The sequence below is a fragment of the Astatotilapia calliptera genome, chromosome 7 (genome assembly GCF_900246225.1).
Source record: "Astatotilapia calliptera chromosome 7, fAstCal1.2, whole genome shotgun sequence".
Lineage (NCBI taxonomy): Eukaryota > Metazoa > Chordata > Actinopteri > Cichliformes > Cichlidae > Astatotilapia > Astatotilapia calliptera.
Genome location: NC_039308.1, coordinates 20,939,121 through 20,958,056, shown reverse-complemented (window position 1 = coordinate 20,958,056; position 18,936 = coordinate 20,939,121). Strand labels below are relative to the sequence as shown.

The 18,936-nt window shown below is 41.0% G+C and overlaps 1 protein-coding gene across 10 annotated transcripts in view; it reads left to right on the top strand.

Moving 5' to 3' along the window:
- The window catches only part of rgs3a (regulator of G protein signaling 3a), a 156,984-nt gene extending 139,755 nt beyond the window's left edge, over window positions 1–17,229 (top strand). For 8 of the 10 annotated variants that reach the window (XM_026173696.1, XM_026173697.1, XM_026173698.1 and 5 more), the window contains 5 exons: window positions 2,761–2,831; window positions 12,644–12,745; window positions 13,731–13,792; window positions 14,796–14,962; window positions 15,064–17,229. In XM_026173696.1, coding sequence (XP_026029481.1) covers window positions 2,761–2,831; window positions 12,644–12,745; window positions 13,731–13,792; window positions 14,796–14,962; window positions 15,064–15,264 — 603 coding nt within the window. In that variant the 3' untranslated portion in view covers window positions 15,265–17,229. Of the gene's footprint in view, window positions 1–2,760; window positions 2,832–7,321; window positions 12,383–12,643; window positions 12,746–13,730; window positions 13,793–14,795; window positions 14,963–15,063 lie in introns of those variants that run through there. The other 2 variants (XM_026173704.1, XM_026173705.1) reach the window with 2 other exon arrangements.
- The last annotated feature ends 1,707 nt before the right edge of the window (window positions 17,230–18,936 follow it).

Genomic DNA, 18,936 nt, shown 5'->3' with positions numbered 1-18,936 from the left:
CCCTCATGAATAGAAATTAAGTGGAAGGTAGAAGGGCATTTTTATCCTGTGTGAAATTATGGTGTTGCAACTGAAGACACTCCTCCCTTTTGACTAACTTTCCACTGACATCACAGAGCCATATTTCTTGATTTGCAGTGCTGCTGTTGGGTGTAGACAGGAGGTTTGGCACTCCGTGTGTGTGTTTGTGTGTGTGTGTGTGTAGAGGGGAGGTAAGAGGTGAAAAATACTTACCATTTTCAGGTGTCAGAATATATTTTATTTTATGATCTATCTGTGCTCATGGCCTTTTTTCCCTGTTTGAGCTTGGATGCCATCCACATTAATGTTTAAGGCAGACTACCTCTCCAGATATGTTCAGCAGCAGGTGCTAATTAATTTAAAGGGTTGGCATGTATTTGGATGAAACATCCAGATTGTAGCAAAAGCTCACATATACACCCCTCTGCACTCATTTAGGTGAAACAGTAGTCTAGTTAAACATCACCTGGCATGAGGACAAGTTTCTTTGAAGAGGGCAAAGTCTTTTTCCAGTTGTGTCCTGTACTTTCAGGGGGAAGCATCATTGATGGCTCTGTGGAGACTGGGGCTGCCCTGTTGTTCTCTTACTCTGAGATTAATGATTAGATTCTGGTTTCTCCCATGAACCTCAGTGACATAGTCTCTTTCCAGACTAAATAAATAAATACATAATACATGGACTATGTTTGTAGTTTGATTCTGTTGTGTAAGTTTTGCTTATCACAGAGTAAACATCACGGGTGTTTACTGGTATTAGATGTTGAATGACATTGAACAAAATGGACATGAAGTAACAATCAAGACAGACACTGACTAAGTGTCAGTTTAATATGTAAAAACATGTTTGCGTGATGTTGAAATCGATCAGTGCCCCAGTCTACATAACCAAATACAATATTCTTATTTTGCCCATAAAATGAAGCCTTAAACAGACGCACATCACAATTTTGTCTGTGCTCTTGGATTGTGCTTATTTTTAGATATCTCCTACAACATATTCTCACTCACCTTTCACATTCGACTATGACTTTAATCTGAATGCTTGGAGTGCATCACTCTGCACTGCACACAGTGACAACCTTAATCTTTGTTAAAGGAAGGAGTTATTAAAAGAGTGTAGGAGACATGTTCCATCTGTAACTGGAGCTTTGAGGAGACAAATCCACTCACAGGTACTAAAGGTGATTAAAAAAAAAGCTATGCAATCTGTAGTATCAAATCTGCTCTGAGGGAAGGAGGCACTGACACGTTGTGCTCACTCACATCAGCTTCAGCAGTTTCTGCGTTGTCCTGCTGAAAGCTGAGGTTGTCAGAATAAGCTACCAGCTAGAAAAATGATGTACAAACGCGGTTAAGTTAAATTGAGCGTATTTCTCCGCCTTTTTTTGGCAGTGTTTAGAGTTGTCAGTCACTTCAGTAGATCAATAGATTATTCCACTTTGAGCAGAAACAATAATGCAAAAGCACGACAGGATATAGTTTGGCAGCTGGTATATGTAGGGTGGTTCAGTGTGGAAGGATGCATAAAGCAGGAAGTGTTTGCCCTTGAGACTATGCATTATTGTTAAATACAATAATAACGGTACAAGCACAATGTAGCCATTCTAGCTGTATGCACGCAACTGGACAGACAGTTTGAAACTAATCATTTAATAACACTACCACCAGTATGTTTCTGTCATACCACCGAGGAACCCAACTGGTTTATTACATTTTTAACCTTTAAGTAACCTTGACAGAAGTGTTTACGGATATGGAAAGCTATTTCGTTTAAATTGCAACTTTGATTTAGCACAGGCTTGAAGGAGACAAAAAAATGTGTAGCTTCCTCGATTGATAGGAAACAGCTGCTGTGGTAGGCTTGAGGTCTGACAGCTTATAAGGGCTCAAAAGAATTCATGGTAGGAAAAGAAAAAATACAAATGGTATGTCTTTAGTTTTGTTGCTGCATTTCTAGAAGAATTTCTTTATTTCACCAAAGTAAAAGCTTCACAAGACCTTTAAGAACTGTGGCACTGCCAACATTTGTAAAGAAAAAACAAAGGAAAAGAGAAAAAAGCCCTCACTCTCAAGGTTGAAACGCAAGCTGGGGGTCTTCAAAGATAGAAAACACACGCCATCTGTTACCAGCTGGCCAGTATCTAGCTCGGATGTGTATTGCTGTAATACAATGGCTCATTATTTAGAGCCTCACTCACACATACAATGGGGGCAGTTTCAGACCATCAGATTAGTGGAGATTGACCCCTTCTCCACCCTGAAGCAACTTCCCTTTTCCCTTAACCAATCAAAATGGTGGGTTGGCAGAATGTGTCATGTGAAACCCGGAGTCTTGGCTCAACACTTCAAACCTAGGGCACAGTTGGAGGCCAACAGAAACAACAGCTGTAGTCTTTTACACTCTCCCACTCTCACAGATTTCCTTACTTTGTTATGCCCAGACAAACACCAAGTGTACCCGTGAGATACAGGCACACACCTCAGAGAGCACTGTGGGATTTACAATGTGGACTGCTGCTATGGAATAACCATTTTGGAGGCTGGCTGTATGTGTTACCTGGACTAGCCTTGCTTTTGATAAGGACACTCCACGGACTTACTTGCTTCCTAGCCAATTGGGTAGTCATAGCCAATTGGAGGTAGTCAGAGCTTGCTACAGTCTTTGCAGGAGCCTGCAGGGCCCTCTTTCTGTGTGGAGGGTGGATGATGCAGTGTGTCCTCTCCTTCCTCTTCCCTCAGTTGAGTGCCGGATCCCCCTGTAGCTGCGAGGTCGGCCCCGGAGGAACCAAGAAGAAGAAATCCAAGAACCTGTGAGTATTCAAATCATATATGGATATGTCTATCGTGTTCCATTTATTTTGTCCCTTTGTGTGTTTGCTCATTTAGGAATTTGTAAGGATTTTCTTATCAATTACCCTGGTGCAACATTAAGACAATACACGAAAAACAGAGCATTGCTATTTAGATTTTAAATGCAGACTTTATTTGTGTATGAGAAGGAGAAGCGATTTGAGTGGTAATTAAATGACATGACAACACAGATCTGACAATTATATTAAATTCAGAGTTTCCACTTGGATGTGTCAAAAGAAATGTCCAATCAATAGTAGCTCTAAAGCTTACCCAGTACTCAAAGTTGGTAGGATGCAGTGGACATTTTGGTACATAGTCAAGATTAAAGGCTTGAGCCAACCTTTATTTCTTTATATTTTTCTTCCAAGGAGCCAGACCTTCTTGTTATTTTTTAAAATAATCTTGAGCATTAGTTCTTCAGGCTTTCTGAAGGTCTTTTGAGGTTTTTCCTTAGATGTCGGCTGCATTTTCACTCACCTTCAGTCCAGTCCTTTCAATAACGTGACATATTTTCAGAGGAATGTTTTTCTGTTTATTAAACCACCTAATGTTGACTTATGAACGATCAGGATAAACAAGGCACCTAATTCAAGGGATGAACCAGTGTTGCATCTACTCACAAAAGACATCTTTAGAAAGAACCAAAGTAACCTGTTGCAAAGACACTTGAATTGTTTCCAATTCTTTAGTTGAAGTTATAGAAAATGCCAAAGACTGACAGGCATAAATTCATATTTTTTCAGCAACAAGGTGATTTTCAAATAGCTACTAGCCAAAATCTTGGCATATCTTAGCATTAAAGCCTCATCAGAACTCATCAGAAGTTGGCCATCAAGAAGCCATTCTTAAGGAAGCAAAACAGGGAGAAAAGGCTGCCAACTTTTAAGAACTGGGCTGAAAAATCAGTGACAATAGGTTTTATGGAATGATGAACCCACATTGATCATTTTTAATTCAAATTGTCATCATTGTATACAAAGGAGGTCAGGAGAGTAGGTGTCTAAAGCCATCTGGGAAACACGGTGGAAGCTCTGTCATGGTTTGGTTTGGGGCTGCATTTCACCCAGTGGTGCTGGAGATCTTGTCAAAACTGATGGAATAATGAATCCACAAAAGGAAAGTCAGATTTTTATCTGCCATGCAATACCTTATGGAAAAAATTTGGATGCCAACAGCTTAGTTTTTCAGCATGGAAATCATCTCAAACGTATTGCTAATGGAGTAAAAATGTACCTGGAAAAAACAGATATGAGTCATGGATTGGTCTCCCCAGAGCCCAGACTTCAACATTACTGAAGCAGTGTGGGATAATCTTGTGAGAGAATTGAACCAAAGGCAGCCAACATACAAAGAAGAGCTTTGAATGTTTTTGAAGAAGCCTGGAGAACTTTTCCTAAAGACTGCTTAAAGAAATGACAAGAAAGCTTGCAGAAGAGTTTATGCTACGTTGAAGAATAATTGAGCTCAAGCTCAGTAGAATTGTATAACTCTGTTTTTACCTAATATATTGTACTTCCATGTATGTTTTTCTTTTGCCAAGAATTTAAAAAAAAATCAGCACATGGCGACACGTTTCCCAACTCAGCAGAAAAACAGCAAGTATGGCAGCCCTCCTGTTCATTCACCAGCCTTTTAATGCTAATGTAATCAACAGAGTGTACAATTTCACACCCCTCTGTAGCGTGGAATGTATTAAACAATCCATCAATCCAGTCACACCCTTTGTGTGGCTGGATTGATGGATTGACGACTGAGAGTGTTAGGACAAATACCCAGTAGATGTCGAGTGTCATTTTAAAATTTAATTTAGATGAATTAAGGCAGATAGGAAAACTGTGGATGTGCTTCTCGGGTGTAAATGTGACTAATTAATATTGCACGCATAATATCTACATGTTCACGGACCTGCAAATGCAGAGATGTGCTATAGACTTTGAAAGACAAATGTGAAAGTTAAAGCTCATAGTGTAATGCTGCTCATCAACTGCTTAATGAAGCGGTAAATGAGGTGTATGGAACCATATGCGCGTTTCATATTCTCTTTGAGGTGAGAAGTAAGGTGTACATGTTGGGGATGCACATGGGCTCAGCAATTCATCGGCTGCTCGTTCTCTTCTTTGAAAAGATGAAAGCACATTTCTTACATTGCATACAATAAAACAGTAGCTGTCCTTGAGCCTGTTACTTTTTTGCAGTGTTTAGTTAAAGAGCAGATTAAGTGATTAAAATTCCTCAGCTATTTTTTTCCCAGTGGTCTGGAGTATGTAGCCTGTTTGTCAGCTGTTGCAAACCTATTCAGCTTGTCTTCAATGTTTGAATAAAACAGGCATAAAAAGAATACAATATGGAATACAATATACTTTTAATGTGAATATATCGGGTGTGCCTATTTTACAATTCAAGACCCCAAACACAGAGCAAACTGATAATACTGAGCAATGTGTGCCTAAATAGATTGGTTAGAAAAAAATGTGACAGCTTGATTGACTGCAGTAGGTAGAAAAAACCTTTGTCATCTAATACTACACATGCTGTCTTCTGGCACAGCCAAGGCAAGTGCAAACTTGAAGCATGGTCTACAGGCCAGTGATAAAGTACTGTAATTTTTTTTAATCAATATGTAATGCAGCGCTCTTCATTTATTTGCAGTTCATATTATACTGCAATATTGCAACGACACATAGGACTACATCCATGCAGCATTTCTCTTAAGTTTGAACTCTTCTACACTGGCCAACAATCACACTGACATATTAGAGTGTCAAGGAAAGTATATAAGGAAAGTTAAAAAAAAAGAAAAGAAAAAAAGATTACAGGTAAAAAAAATACTAATTCTCAAACTGCTGCTATTGAACCATAAGATTTGTACTTGATTTTTCTCAGCTGTAAGGTGGGACGTTAGGGCCACATGAAGTAAACAACATTAGTCAAATTGTCAAAATGCGGAGATTAATCTTGCACCAGTCTCTGCTTTTGTCCTTGCTCTAATAAAAGGATGTTGTGCTTCTTGGGTGCCATGGCCTTCAGCTTAAGTGGGTTCATGCTGTGTGTGTTAGAGGCTAAGCAAGTAGCATTTCTACTACATGGTTCTGACACTGTTGAAGGTTGCATGAAAACAAAAGAGTTTTTTGTTCTTAAACTGTATGTCAGTCAGTCATGAAACTCTCTTCTGTCACCATCAGTCAGTAAAATAAGGATGACTCTAAATGTTCAGTGATGCGAGCCTCTTTTTGAATATACAGTTTTCACCCACTTCCAGTCATTTACCAATATGCCACACTGCAGACCAGTAGCAAGGGAAATATCTACTCATTAAGAAGAATTCACCAAAATTCTCTGTGCTATAGATTAAAATATGATGCACAAGCATGCTCGAAAGAAATTAAATATCAAATTACTTCGCTTGAAAGTAGGAGACTGATTAATAACATGGGAGCCGCTTGAGCGAGTAGATGTAGATTAGTGTAAAGTGGAAAAATTACATCTGACATGGCCAAATCATGCCAAGAATTAGCCATTTAAAACTTTAAGAAGGGTCTCTTTGGGCAAGGAACCAGAGGAGAGACGGTTGGGAGTGATGTGCAGCAAGAGGTCTTGCAGCCACTCTGCCTCGCAATTCACAGGACTTCTGCTACTAACATCTAGGTGCCAGATACCACAGGGGACCTTTAGAGGTCTTACAGAGTCCATGCCTGGCTGGTCAGTGCTGTTTTTGCAGCAATACCAAAGCATATTAGGTAAAGGTGTTCCTAATACTTATGTCTACATATGGCTTATGTATCTATACAACTTTATCTTGATCATCATTTATAGCAAAAAAGACACAAATATGGTCTTTCTTCAAATAAGCATTCTTTCTAGCATCTTTATTCCACAGACAATGGATCACTGCATGGTGACAGCACTTTCAAACCAGCAGCAATAAAATCCATAAATCTGATACATGTTGATAGGTTCAGGATCAGAATACTAAAGCGTTAAATTGGTAATCCAACTTCACTTCAAAGAGATGCTAAATGCACACACATGGAAAAGGCACAAAAATGAAGAAAGATACTCAACAACTGTTATTGGAAACACAACGCAAATGAGCATCTGTTCATTTCTGCCATTCTGTCTGACTCATGTATAGATTTTACACTGAATATATGCAGTGTTCTCATTAGTATTGCTGGATAGAGATTGGCCGTCATTGAAATATAATACAGATAAAGCGGTTTCCTGCAAAATGATTAGTATCCCTGTAATTGGTGCCAAGGTACAAGAACTAAGTCATTTTTTGTGGTGTGAGAATTGGCCAAGTGTCCACTGAAATGCTTGCAAATTTACTGCTGAGATTAACTACTTAAAGTTCCTATTTTTGAAGAAAAGTCCAAGTTATGCAGATGATATATATTATTACACTAAACTATATATTTCAGCTTAATAAATCACACTAAAAAACACAAAAAAAGGCATTTAGATGTCTGGGGCTCTTTCATCGTACATTAAAGTGATGAAACCTCAATTTTCCATTGCCCTTGAAACTATTTACAGTTTATAGGTTCATGCAGTGATAGCTCTACTGCAATGCTGAATACTTGTTAGTTCTACATGATCAGTCAGTGCTATGCTGTATGAGTCCTGCTACTGTTATAGCGCTCCATACAGCATTGTGGGATTACACAAATTCTTCTTTCTTGTCCACATTTATTCTATATTAGCCAGTACACAGGACAGCTAGTGTGCAACTGTTTTCTACTATCACGGTTTTTAGGTCCAAGCGACACAGTCTCAGAGGCCACTGTAGCTCCATGCTAAGAGAAAAAAGGTCTTTAAGCAAATTGTTCTGATGCAGCTCGTCAACTTGGACAGAAGACCCTCTCCCATTGTAGTCCAAGCCTCTCAAACCCCAATTGAGGGAATCTGCCTTTAAACAGTCCATGTGGATTGAGTGAGCCCAGGGTCCGCCTTCTCCAGACCCTCAGGGCTATATAAAGCTCCACCAGAGCCTCTCAGGGGTTAGAGGAATGTGATTGCCAAACAGAGCCCTGGACTTTTGACACACACTCACATGCAGTACATACTGCCTTCATGCTGGCACCCATGCTTCACACGATGGTTGATTTCTCAGAGAAATACCTGGAAAGGTAAGAGCAACTGTGTTGGGCGTGTGTGGATTTAACTGCAGTTTGAATGTTGTTAACGAGAATTAGAAACATCAGCAGGGAGATTGAGAAAAGTGTGAGCAGGGGCTGGTTTGAGTCTCACATGGATTATTGCTCTTAGGCTGGTAGGAAGCTATCTGACCTCTACATGGATCTCATTTGACAGTCACAATGAGGGAAAAGAGTCCCCCACGAGGCTGAAGGACTGAGACTATTTTGGAGGAAACAGCTTTTACTTCTAACTTGAGGCTGTCCCTTTTTCTTAATATACGCAGCCTGGATTTCAGGAATAGGATTGCTCATGTGGTCTTTGTGGCTAGGAAGGTGAGTTTCTCTGAAATAGAGCTCTTTTTTTAGCCTTGATTGAGGGAGATGGTGGACGTGATGGTGTTATATTTATAGACAAAATTTAGGACAATTCCCTTTTTCATTGTTCTTCCAGGAATATTCAAGGGCTACTTCCTGTTGGTTACGATTCCCATGATTATTATCTTGATGAATGTGGCTTGTGTTTCTGGACACCACTGTTTCGTGAGTGAAGAATCTACAATGCAAGTGCTTACAATTTCCCCACATAAATCTCACAGTTATTTTGACACAACCCTTGACCCGTTATAGCGACACACACACACAAATACACAAACAGGCACATGTGCCAGCACAGCGTTATTTGTGTGTCATGTCCAGCATCTAGTTCACAGGCAAACGGCCTTGAGTAAACAAGATCTGCTGGACACAAGACTGTGCAAATATGGGCTTAACAAAAGTTTAAGCACAGTTATTATGATAAATGTAGTGAGCGGTATACTGCAATGAAGTGGAGGATTGGATTTGTCTTGTGCTTATATGGTACACTGTACTCTGCAATATGTCTGTCTACAGCTGTCTCCCCATGTGCTACAAGAGCCTTTCCCAGAGAGTGCGGCCTACTTTCAAGAACACCAGGAATAGCCAGGGGGGTGCTATTAGTACGACTAATGTGAGCCAAGCAAAGAGGGAATAAAGAGCATGGAAACCTGCAGATAATTGCAGCGCAAAAGACCTCTTGCTCCTTCACTCAAGCACGTAAAAGTGTTCTCTCTCGCAGAGAAGCAAGCAGGCGCATAACGTGCGTACACATTATACCTGCGCCTCACTTTTTGCAGTGGTCACTGTGTTTAATAAAGCAAAAACAGCAGCATAGATATGGAAAAGGACTAGGGGCCGATTTAGAGCTCAAGAGAGGCAGTAAAGAGGAACTTTAAATAGAGAGGTACTCAAGGTCAGAGGCTGTGAGGACTGCGACTGTGTATGTACCATTAACACATAAAGAGCAGAGGTACAAAGAGCACCGGATAGATAACTGTTCAGCACAGTATTATGGTTAAGTGACTTTTGTCAAGTACAAGAAGACTTTCCATCTCCAGGACTGAACAAAATGATACGTAAAATTATGTAACTGCACTTTCTTCTGCCTTTTTATGTGAGAAGCAGCAGGCTTTGCCAGTATTACAACTGCTTCATGTTTTTATGTTGCTCTTTTATTATTTTTATATGTGTGCTAATGGTTCAAAGGGGCTTTAACCAGGATGTTCTTCCTTTGTTTGGGTGATTATTTACATTAATGTGATTGTGAAGAGTCGTCCGCACAAATCACTTAATCTAGCTCTGTAAGATAGTGAAAACCAGGACTATGAAAGCCTTTCTTGAATTGGTGGAAGTGGTGTTTACTTCCGTTGACCAAATAATCACACAGGCAATTTATTTCATGGCTGCAGCAGCAGAGTTCCTGCAATTACTGAAAGGCATACACAGAAACAAAGCGTTAATGCACTCCAGGCTGTGTTGATTTAAATAGAGAATGGTAACATGTGTCACTTATTCCACAGCTGGCATTGTGTTTGAGTTTGTTTGTTGTTGTTTTTAAATGGATGGAAAGATCATTTAAGAAGATGATGTAAGCTGCTTGGGTGTGCAGTATCCAGTGGCATCCACTTGGTGGCAGAAGAGAAACATACATTTCCTTTAGCTGTTGTGACATCATTGTCACATTATTGACACATGGGCTCAGCTTGTATAAAACCAGACAGAAATACATAAAGCAGCTTTGTGATGGGAAGAGTGAACTTTTCAGCTCTTATAAAACGCTCCTTTCTTTTTTTTTTAAACTCACATGCACTTGCAAGACAGAGCTTTCCTTTATGTTAACACATGCCCAGCTTAAACGTAAATTGCCTCGGGTACAAACTAAATATAGAACCGTCTAATAAACCCAGCCCTGATGTTACGAGTTTATTTAACAGCACAAGGTTTTTCTTTTTCTTTCCCAGCAGTAATATCCTTCAGACTCGAGCGGTTCACGAGGATGCCGTGTAAGAGCCCTGTACAGCAGTTAAACATCTGGATTTGAGTCTGTTTCACGCAGAGCGCTTGTGCTATAGCAATCAATGGATGAGTCATCTTCTCTTAAAGATATTTCCATTTCCCCGGTTACCTGGCCTGAAAAAAAGGCTCTTACATGGATTTTTCTAGATCTATATCTCAGCTACAGGGCTTTTTTCATAGAACATTTGCATTTTTCACCATTTTAGCATTAAAGGAAGTACAAAGGAGCACAAGAGTGATAAACACAGGCCCTTTTAGTTCCTGTTAATTTCACTGTACCAAAGACTGGCTGCATTTCTCCATCAGGGCACTTATTGTGTAGTTCTAAATTAATGGGAGGGAATGTAACAAAGCAGCCAGAATTTTAATTTGCATCTGATTTTAGACAAGAAGGGCAGGTGCTTATATTTTCAAAAAATATAGGGTACCGGTATACTAATGCTATTAGTTTTTCTAACAAGGAAGCCAGTTTTTCCACAAGAAATTCTCTGCTGCTGCTTGTTTGCATGAAATCAGCATGCCGTGTGATTTGAAGCAGCTTGTGATCCATTTATTTCCTTCTGCTGATCCAGTCCTGGGTCGTGGGAGACTAGAGACCATCCCAGCTGCAAACTAAAATAAAATTTAAAAAAATCTAAAACAGGAATATTACTATCTCTAAACATCTTCCAGAAAGATAATGAAAGAAAGAAAAACATAAATAGATAAAAGATCTCATCAGCACTTTCTTTTTCAGGTTACAGCTCTTTACAGTTTCCTTCTTTCTGGACTATCCCACAAGCACCCCATGTGAAACCATAAGTCTGAAAAGTGCAAATACTCCTTTTTTGTGGTCACACGATCCTGATTTTAAAGGAGCGATTAGCATTTTGCCAACCGTTCGTGCACTTGTGTGGTTACATGTGTACAGGCATGTTTCTACTTCACCTGTCCTGCAGCCTTTGGAAAAACGCAAATCAGCAGCGAACTTTGTTCTCTGTAGCTGCGACGCTACTTTTAAGCATTGCAAAAATTGCAAAAATATACGCAAACACACTGGTAGAGACTTTGAGTTTTCCAACACCTGTCTGGCATGAAAGCTCCAGTGAAGTGGGCACGAGCTGGCACAGGTGCAGAGGGGTTCTTTGAAATGGTTGTATGTCTGTTCTTTTATTACTCTCCATGAATATTCACGTGCTATATTTGTGCTAATCCGCAAGTGCCGGGCTCTTCCGTCCTCCTGTGTGTGCATGTTTGAATGATAGCTGTCTATAACTGGAAGCCCTGTTTCTTAATTTGGGGTGTGCATGCTCTCCTGGGGGGGTTGTCAGTTGGCAGGGGGACAGTTTGCAGTGATTAGAGCCAGCCCAGCGCACAACGTTGTGCTGCATTATTAGCAGGCCAGTCAATCCACAGTGGAAATCAAAAGCAGGGACTCAGGAAATGGGTGTTGAGTGAGGTCACATCCCAATGAGGCAGCACGTGCTCCAGGTCAGGAAAAGCCAGGACACGCACCATGGGATTATGGGAATACGCAGAATCCTGCTGGGGGGGCCCATGGGTACAGAGGACTGGTGTGCTACCTTATCTGAGACTCGATGTGGCGCATGCGCAGCAGGGCGTCTCTGTGTGTAAGATGGTTGGAGAAAGGTGAAACAGGTGAGGTGGGCGGTCAGGAGGGTGTTGGGTGCTGCTTCTGGATGAAAGCAGCAGAGCACTTGGGGATGTCACCGTGCGCCTTTGGCCTAGGTCAGTTTTCTCTCAGAAACCCCTCAAGGCACACGGAGAATGGCGTGATGAAACAGAGGAGTGAGGACTGAGTCTCTCTCCTCCTTCTCTGCCACATTCGTTTAGTCCCTGCCGAGGAACCTGCCAGGGACACATCTACAGGAAAGGCTGTTAGAGAAATTAGATTGACACGAGAGGCACTGACAAGAAGCGGCGAAAAAAGGAAATTGACATCTGCTGCTGGAGAATTCTGTGCCATCACACCAACATATCCGGCTGACAACTAGAATGTACATAATGCTTATCTCCTTGTTTTTCTGGCTTTTGATTGGTTTGCTTTTGTATGGATTGGATTTACAGCACCGTGGAGCTTAATTGCTGATTCCATGCGTTGGATTGTTTCAGTTATGGATTTTGGACTTGGAAACTCAACAAACTTTCTTCCCATGTCTCCTTTTTTTTGTCTTCCTTCTCTATCCACTTTATTTCATTTTCTTACCCTTCCTTCCTTCACATCACTTCCTCCTCTCTTCTACCTTTCTTTCACTCAGGGCCAAAGACATGAAGAATCGGCTGGCTTTCCTGCGGAGGAGGAATGAGTCCCCAGGAAGCAACCCAGCCGGGAAGTTAGACAAATCTATGAAGTCAGTCAAGTAAGTGGCCACTTCCTGACAGCGTGTGCTTGTGGGTGCGTGTCAGACGGTTTTCTGGATCTCACCACAACTGGTGATGACCTGGCTCTTGGAAGACAGATATGTGGGCAGAGATGGGAGTGTGCTTGCAGTTTGGCATCAATTAAATGAATGGGAGAGTGTGTGAGTAAGGCTGGCATGCCAGAAGGAAGGAAGGCATAATGCTTGGATGCAGCCCTTTAACTTCTCTGTGAACTATATTCATCGGTTGAGTAGATTCATATTTATTTGTGTGGATCATTTGGCATCAAGTAGGCAGAGTAAATATCCATCCCCAATGTATTCAAGGTATAGCTAATATAACCATAATAATCATAGTTTTTGTGGCAGTGCATCTTATCTGGTCTGCTCAATTTAAAAAGGAAGTTAATCTGTCTTTATGTCATTACTTAGAAGATGTAAGAACAAGGAAAAAGTGTAATATGCAACAACGTTAGTTGGCGAGTCAGGTGAGGTAATAGAATATACTATGAAACTAAAATATTGTCCCAAATAAGGCCTGACACGTGGATTGCAGTGGGCTAAGATTGGCCGTTAAAAAGGCATACTTCATTGCAGGATACAAAAAAAGAGGCAGCAGGGGGCAGACAGATACCCATATGAGTAGGAGGTCTTAAACCAGGCTGCGCATCCTCATTGGCTGTCTGAAGCCACTCCCCCTCTCCACTGCCTTCCAAGTTGCATTGAATGCAACTATAAAAGCCTCCCCCCACCACTACAGTGGAGCAGACTCATGGCTCTCGCTGTTGTGACCATTCATAAGGTAGAACCGAATGTGAGAGACTAGACACAGAGTGGAAGGAAGCAGTGAGAGATAGAGAGATAGAGGACGTGTCTGCATCTGCATTTCCTCTCACCTGCCCAGCAAAGTTCTGCGGATGGGTCACACAATGAGAAACCTGGCTGAAATGGGCTTGTTAAAGAATCGCTCTGCTTTCATCTGCAGGCCCACCCCAGAGGAAGCGCTCAAATGGGGGGACTCGCTTGATAAGCTGCTGTCTCACAAATGTAAGTGGCTGGATTCTTTTCCTTTCTTCTCTCGACTTTTGCCTCATGTGTTTTACATTCTTGTGTTTTACATTGCTGTTTAGTGCAGCATGGTTTTAGACTCAGAGTGCATGCTTAAGGTAGAGAAGGAAGTAAATGAGCACCGAAACTATGCACTTACTGACATATACATGCACACACATACACGTTGTTTATGTAAATGTGCAGCTTTCAGCAAGTTTCCATAACCTAAAAGACACTATTCATAATTGAGACAGAATGACAAAGTGAGACCAACACAGGCATCTCGCTCTTGTGCTGCTATTCTGAGGTTTTCCACAATTCATCACCCACAATCTGCTCCCGATTCTTTTACAAAAGCTGACACGACGCCAGCGCTACATCTGCTAGTCATTCGGTTTTGCTGGCCTCTTTATTTGCTCTCTTTTAATTTCCTTACCTCATTCCTGCTTACCAGAATGAGGTAAGAGATGACTGCGTGCATTGGCTCTGCTTATCAGCGTGGGTGATTCATGGGAACGGAAAGGTGCAGACAGGAGCTGTGGGAGGACAAGGTTTCCTGCTATTCTCTCTCCTGGATGCCTTCTTCCTTAAATCATTAACAGGACCAAAACTTTAAAAAAAAATCAGACCAAAGTGCCTCATAGCCCCCCCCCCCCCCTTACACTGAAACAGTCACTTCTTTGTTCATTCGCAGCTTGTGCACAGGAGCAGCATTGCCATCATGCCCCAAATATTAAGGAATTACAGAGTCACAGGGGTGATGTCACTTAAAAGGCTGTTGAACAGTTGAATGTGCGCTGCTGTATTCAGGTTCTCTTTTTTTTTTTTTTTCACGATTCACTTTATTCCAACCACATGACTCAAAAGGCCGTCACTGAGTTATTTTTAGACACTGAAACTCTGAGGAGGGCTTCAGCTTTGAGGTTGCCATGGCACTTTAGTCAACTCTCGCCTTGTTTATTCTCCTCCTTCCCCTCCCACCCCTCTGCTTTCCCCTCAGATGGTCTGGCAGCATTCAGAGCTTTCCTGCGCACAGAGTTCAGCGAGGAGAATCTGGAATTCTGGCTAGCATGCGAGGAATACAAGAAGATCAAGTCACAGTCCAAGATGGCCTCAAAAGCCAAGAAAATATTTGCAGAATACATCGCTATCCAGTCTTGTAAAGAGGTGAGTGCGAATAAACGCAGCCTGTAAAAAAAGGGCTTGAAAATGGTAAAGGAAATATGCATTTATTCCTGGACTTATTCTCACTTATTTTGGTTCTGCAGGTAAATCTGGATTCATACACTAGAGATCACACTAAGGACAACCTGCAGAATGTGACACGCTCCTGCTTTGACCTAGCTCAGAGGCGGATATACGGGCTGATGGAGAAGGACTCATACCCCCGATTCCTGCGCTCTGAACTCTACTTGGACTTAATCAACCAAAAAAAGCCTAGCTCCACTTCAACTTCATCTTCATCATAAGAGACTAGAAAAAAAAGAAGATGAAGAGAAGAGAAAGATGATGAGAGTAAAAAAGAGGCCAGACTTGAAAAGTTATACGTAGAGTGGGTGGGATGTGCGCTTCTTTGTCTGCCTTTATTTTTTATTTTTGTCTTTCAGTCTGTTCATTATTTTCTGTTGTGGTGTGAGAGGTCACGGCAAACATATGGCACTGCAAAGGAATGTAGTTTACATAGTTATGGGTGAATGGCTCGACTGATGAGTGGATGGATGGATGGATGCAGACGCCCATGAGCAAGGGCTGGAGCAGGAGCTGGACGCTTGTCTCATCACTGATTTTTGTTCTCCTTTTTTCATTCATATTGTCAGCAAAAAAAATATCAATTTGTTTTTGTTTTTGTCCAGTTGTACTGGAGTAAAGGAGGAGTTGCATCATAAAAAAAAAAAAGAAATCCCTGCGACACGAAGACAGTCCGGTACTGTTTTATCACTTTTCCGCCCCCTTCCTTTATTTCTTTTGAGAATTCCCTGCTTTGCTCCATCACGTCTCTCTCTGCGAAGCAACTTCAAAGCTGTCGGTACGACGCGACGTCCTCTTCCTTCACGTTCTCTCATCAGACTCTGTGACAGAGGAGGAAAAATCAAGCTGATGTCTGAATGAAAAGCCACCGGCGTGGCTCTGGTTTCACGCGCATCCGTTTAAACCCTGCTTCCGCTCGAAGCTTCTATAAATGGCTTTCACCTTAGTTTGTTCATAAGACTGTGGAAAGACGACGTGAGTGTTCAGCACAAAGACAAAGACGGGCAAAGAACACAGACGTATAAGTAGTAGATGGACTGGAGCTGTGACAAAACGCAAATATGTGTCTCACATTAAAAGACATTAAAATCTACAAACACACAAAAAAAACCAAGACGACTTGCTTCCCGTCTCCATAGACTGTTTACGACAAGGAAGGAAAATCCAAGAGGAAGAAGATTAAAAACATCTCCTTTAACATTGTAGCTCATGGACTAATCAAGGAACCATTCTCAGGACATTGCTATGACAGGTTACTGCTTAGTTTATGTGCTTTTCTGTTTCTGTTTTTATACACAGTTGTTTTTTTTACATGCTTTAGGGTTCCAACATGCACTCCCCGCTCTTACTGAGCAATACACGAGAGGTTGCTCGTTTCACAGAGAAAAAAAAAAAGCTTCACATGTACAAAGGTTTGCTATTTATTTAGATTAACTTGCTGGATGCTTCTGCAGACTTCCTCACGTCCTCCAAGGCACTCAGCTGAAAGCTCTCACTGTTCAATTTAACCACCAAACAGGTCCAGTGCTGTCCTGAACTTTTAAGTGCAATATTTTATTGTTTCTTTTTATTTTTTATTTTATTTTAATATGATATTTGGTTTGTTTCTTTGGTCGTTTTTTTTAATGGGGAAGACGGAACAGTTTGAGCTCTGTATTAACTTTATTTGTTAAGAGAAAAAAAAATACTTAGAGCTATAAGGTTGACTTACAGCGTAAACTTTCAAGAAGCATAAGTAGTTTAAGCAAGTGATTCTAACTGTGTTAACTCTCCCCTGCCCCCCGGCAGCAGGCAGCTGGGGGAAGGGGGCAATATGGTTGTAAATATAATTCTTTAAGAAAAATATGTGATAGCACATTAAAAAAAAAAAAACGAAACAAAAAAACCCCAAAAAAGCCAAACAAGTCCCTGCTGGTGATGAACGTGGGACCCGGCTGTATCTATGTAAATATGAGAGACTCAAAACTATAAGATGACATGTATTGTTTAAAAAATAAAAATAAAACATTAGGTGAGCGAGAGCAGGTACAGTCTGCTCTTTTCCCTGGTCATACACTGCTTGTAAGGAGTATCATTATCACTGTTTACAATTCAAAATGCATCTCCGGTAATAGCAAGTGAAAACAGTAGAGTACATGTGGTGTCATTGCTAATGATAAATAAACCAACCAACCGATGACATAAGATGTCTCTTGTCTGTGCATTCTTTTTCTTTTTTATGTTATTTTGTTTTTAATGCCTATCTGTGTTGGTCACAAACATGCTGAGATGTAATGTGATGTGCTCTTCAGGTGGTCCGTGAGCTCCCGCGCACTCCCAGAGAAACAAAACACATGCATTAAGCCTGAAGTTTCTCGAAGGAAGTGTTGACATTTTGGAAAATGCATTCATTTGCCTTTTTGAAGCTAGCCTCGGCACATAATTATATTAGGTGAGCATAAAAACTGGATGACATTTAGTCTGGCTTAGTCCAAGCACACACCAGACGTCTTTTGAAAGGAAGTTGTAATTTTGGGCAGTTTTTTGAGTTACATTAATTTCTTTCCACACACCTATCAAGTCGCAACTTCAGTTTTTGATATGTAACAAGTCTTGAGTGTTTGAACTGAAGGCTCATCCAAGAGGCGATGCTACTGATGGAAGTATTTAACCCAGAGTGGGGCTGTCCACTTGGTGGTCCTGAGGGTTCAGTCACTATTAAAAACGTGACTGAACTGTGAAAAAAGAGGTGGGAAATTTCCGATGTGAACATTATGGACTGAGAAGATCAAACTATCTGGAGAGGAGTGAAAGAGGTCATCTACGTCCATTGTGAACGACCATTGTTGAACAGAGGTGGTGGCTTTTGACACCAGCTGTCAGCCACCTACAACTCAGACTTCTCAGGCGATTCAACCCCCACTCACCCCTCGACCCGTGTGACCTTAATAACTCACATGACGGCAGGGTGGGAAAGAATTCACTCCTCGGCCACTGTGGCCATAATGACCCACACCTTGTTTAACGCCTTTAAAAAAAGATCCTTTTTATTAATTTTTTAGTTTTATAATAAATATTTAAACTGCCAAATATAAAACAATTAAAATAGACAGTTGTTTTCAAACCTTGCAAACGCTCAAAAAGTGTGGCTTTAGAAAACAACTTGGAACAATGATTGTGAACATTGAGACTTGCCCTGATCCCAGCTGTCTTGTTTTCTTAATAAAGGACGGTGTAAATGTGACACAGGGTCGATGGCTGGCTGGGTTTTTGGGTTGGGATGAGAGAAACAGTTGGAGGTCTATGAGAGTCGTGTGTGTGTGTTTGTCTGTGTTTTTTGGAGGGGGGTTGATCAGTCTGAAGAGGCGTTGGAGACAGTAGTAACAGCACCTAATCCTCTTTACCAGTTGCCATCTGTTTTGACAGACACAGCTTCTTTTTTCCAAAAGTGCTTCCTCTCTGAAGTGCTTCCCCTTGGCCGTCTCTATGTATTGAAAACATATACTTTTGTTCATTTTCTTTTTTTTTTGCTCATCCTTTCTACCAAACAAAGTTCATACGCATGAGCTACTTTGCCAATTCTTTTTCCTTCCTTAATGTCATTTGTGTCACTGTTTTTAAATTCAGCTATCAACTCCAAAACACATCCATCTCACATTTCCTGCCCAGATCCCTCATGTCCCGCAACCATGACTCTCAGTCTTTCCTCCTCTGCGACAGCCTCTTATCGCACCATTCCCGTCAAGTGATAACTTGCTACCAGGATATTGCATGACAGCTAGTACAGTTAGTTTCATTTTTTTTATATCATTTTTTACTGTACTTTGCTTTTCAGTTTACCAGCATGCACAGGCACACATAAAAAAAACTAGAAAAAGAATGATATATAAAATTCCAGTTTCTGACTTTAACTT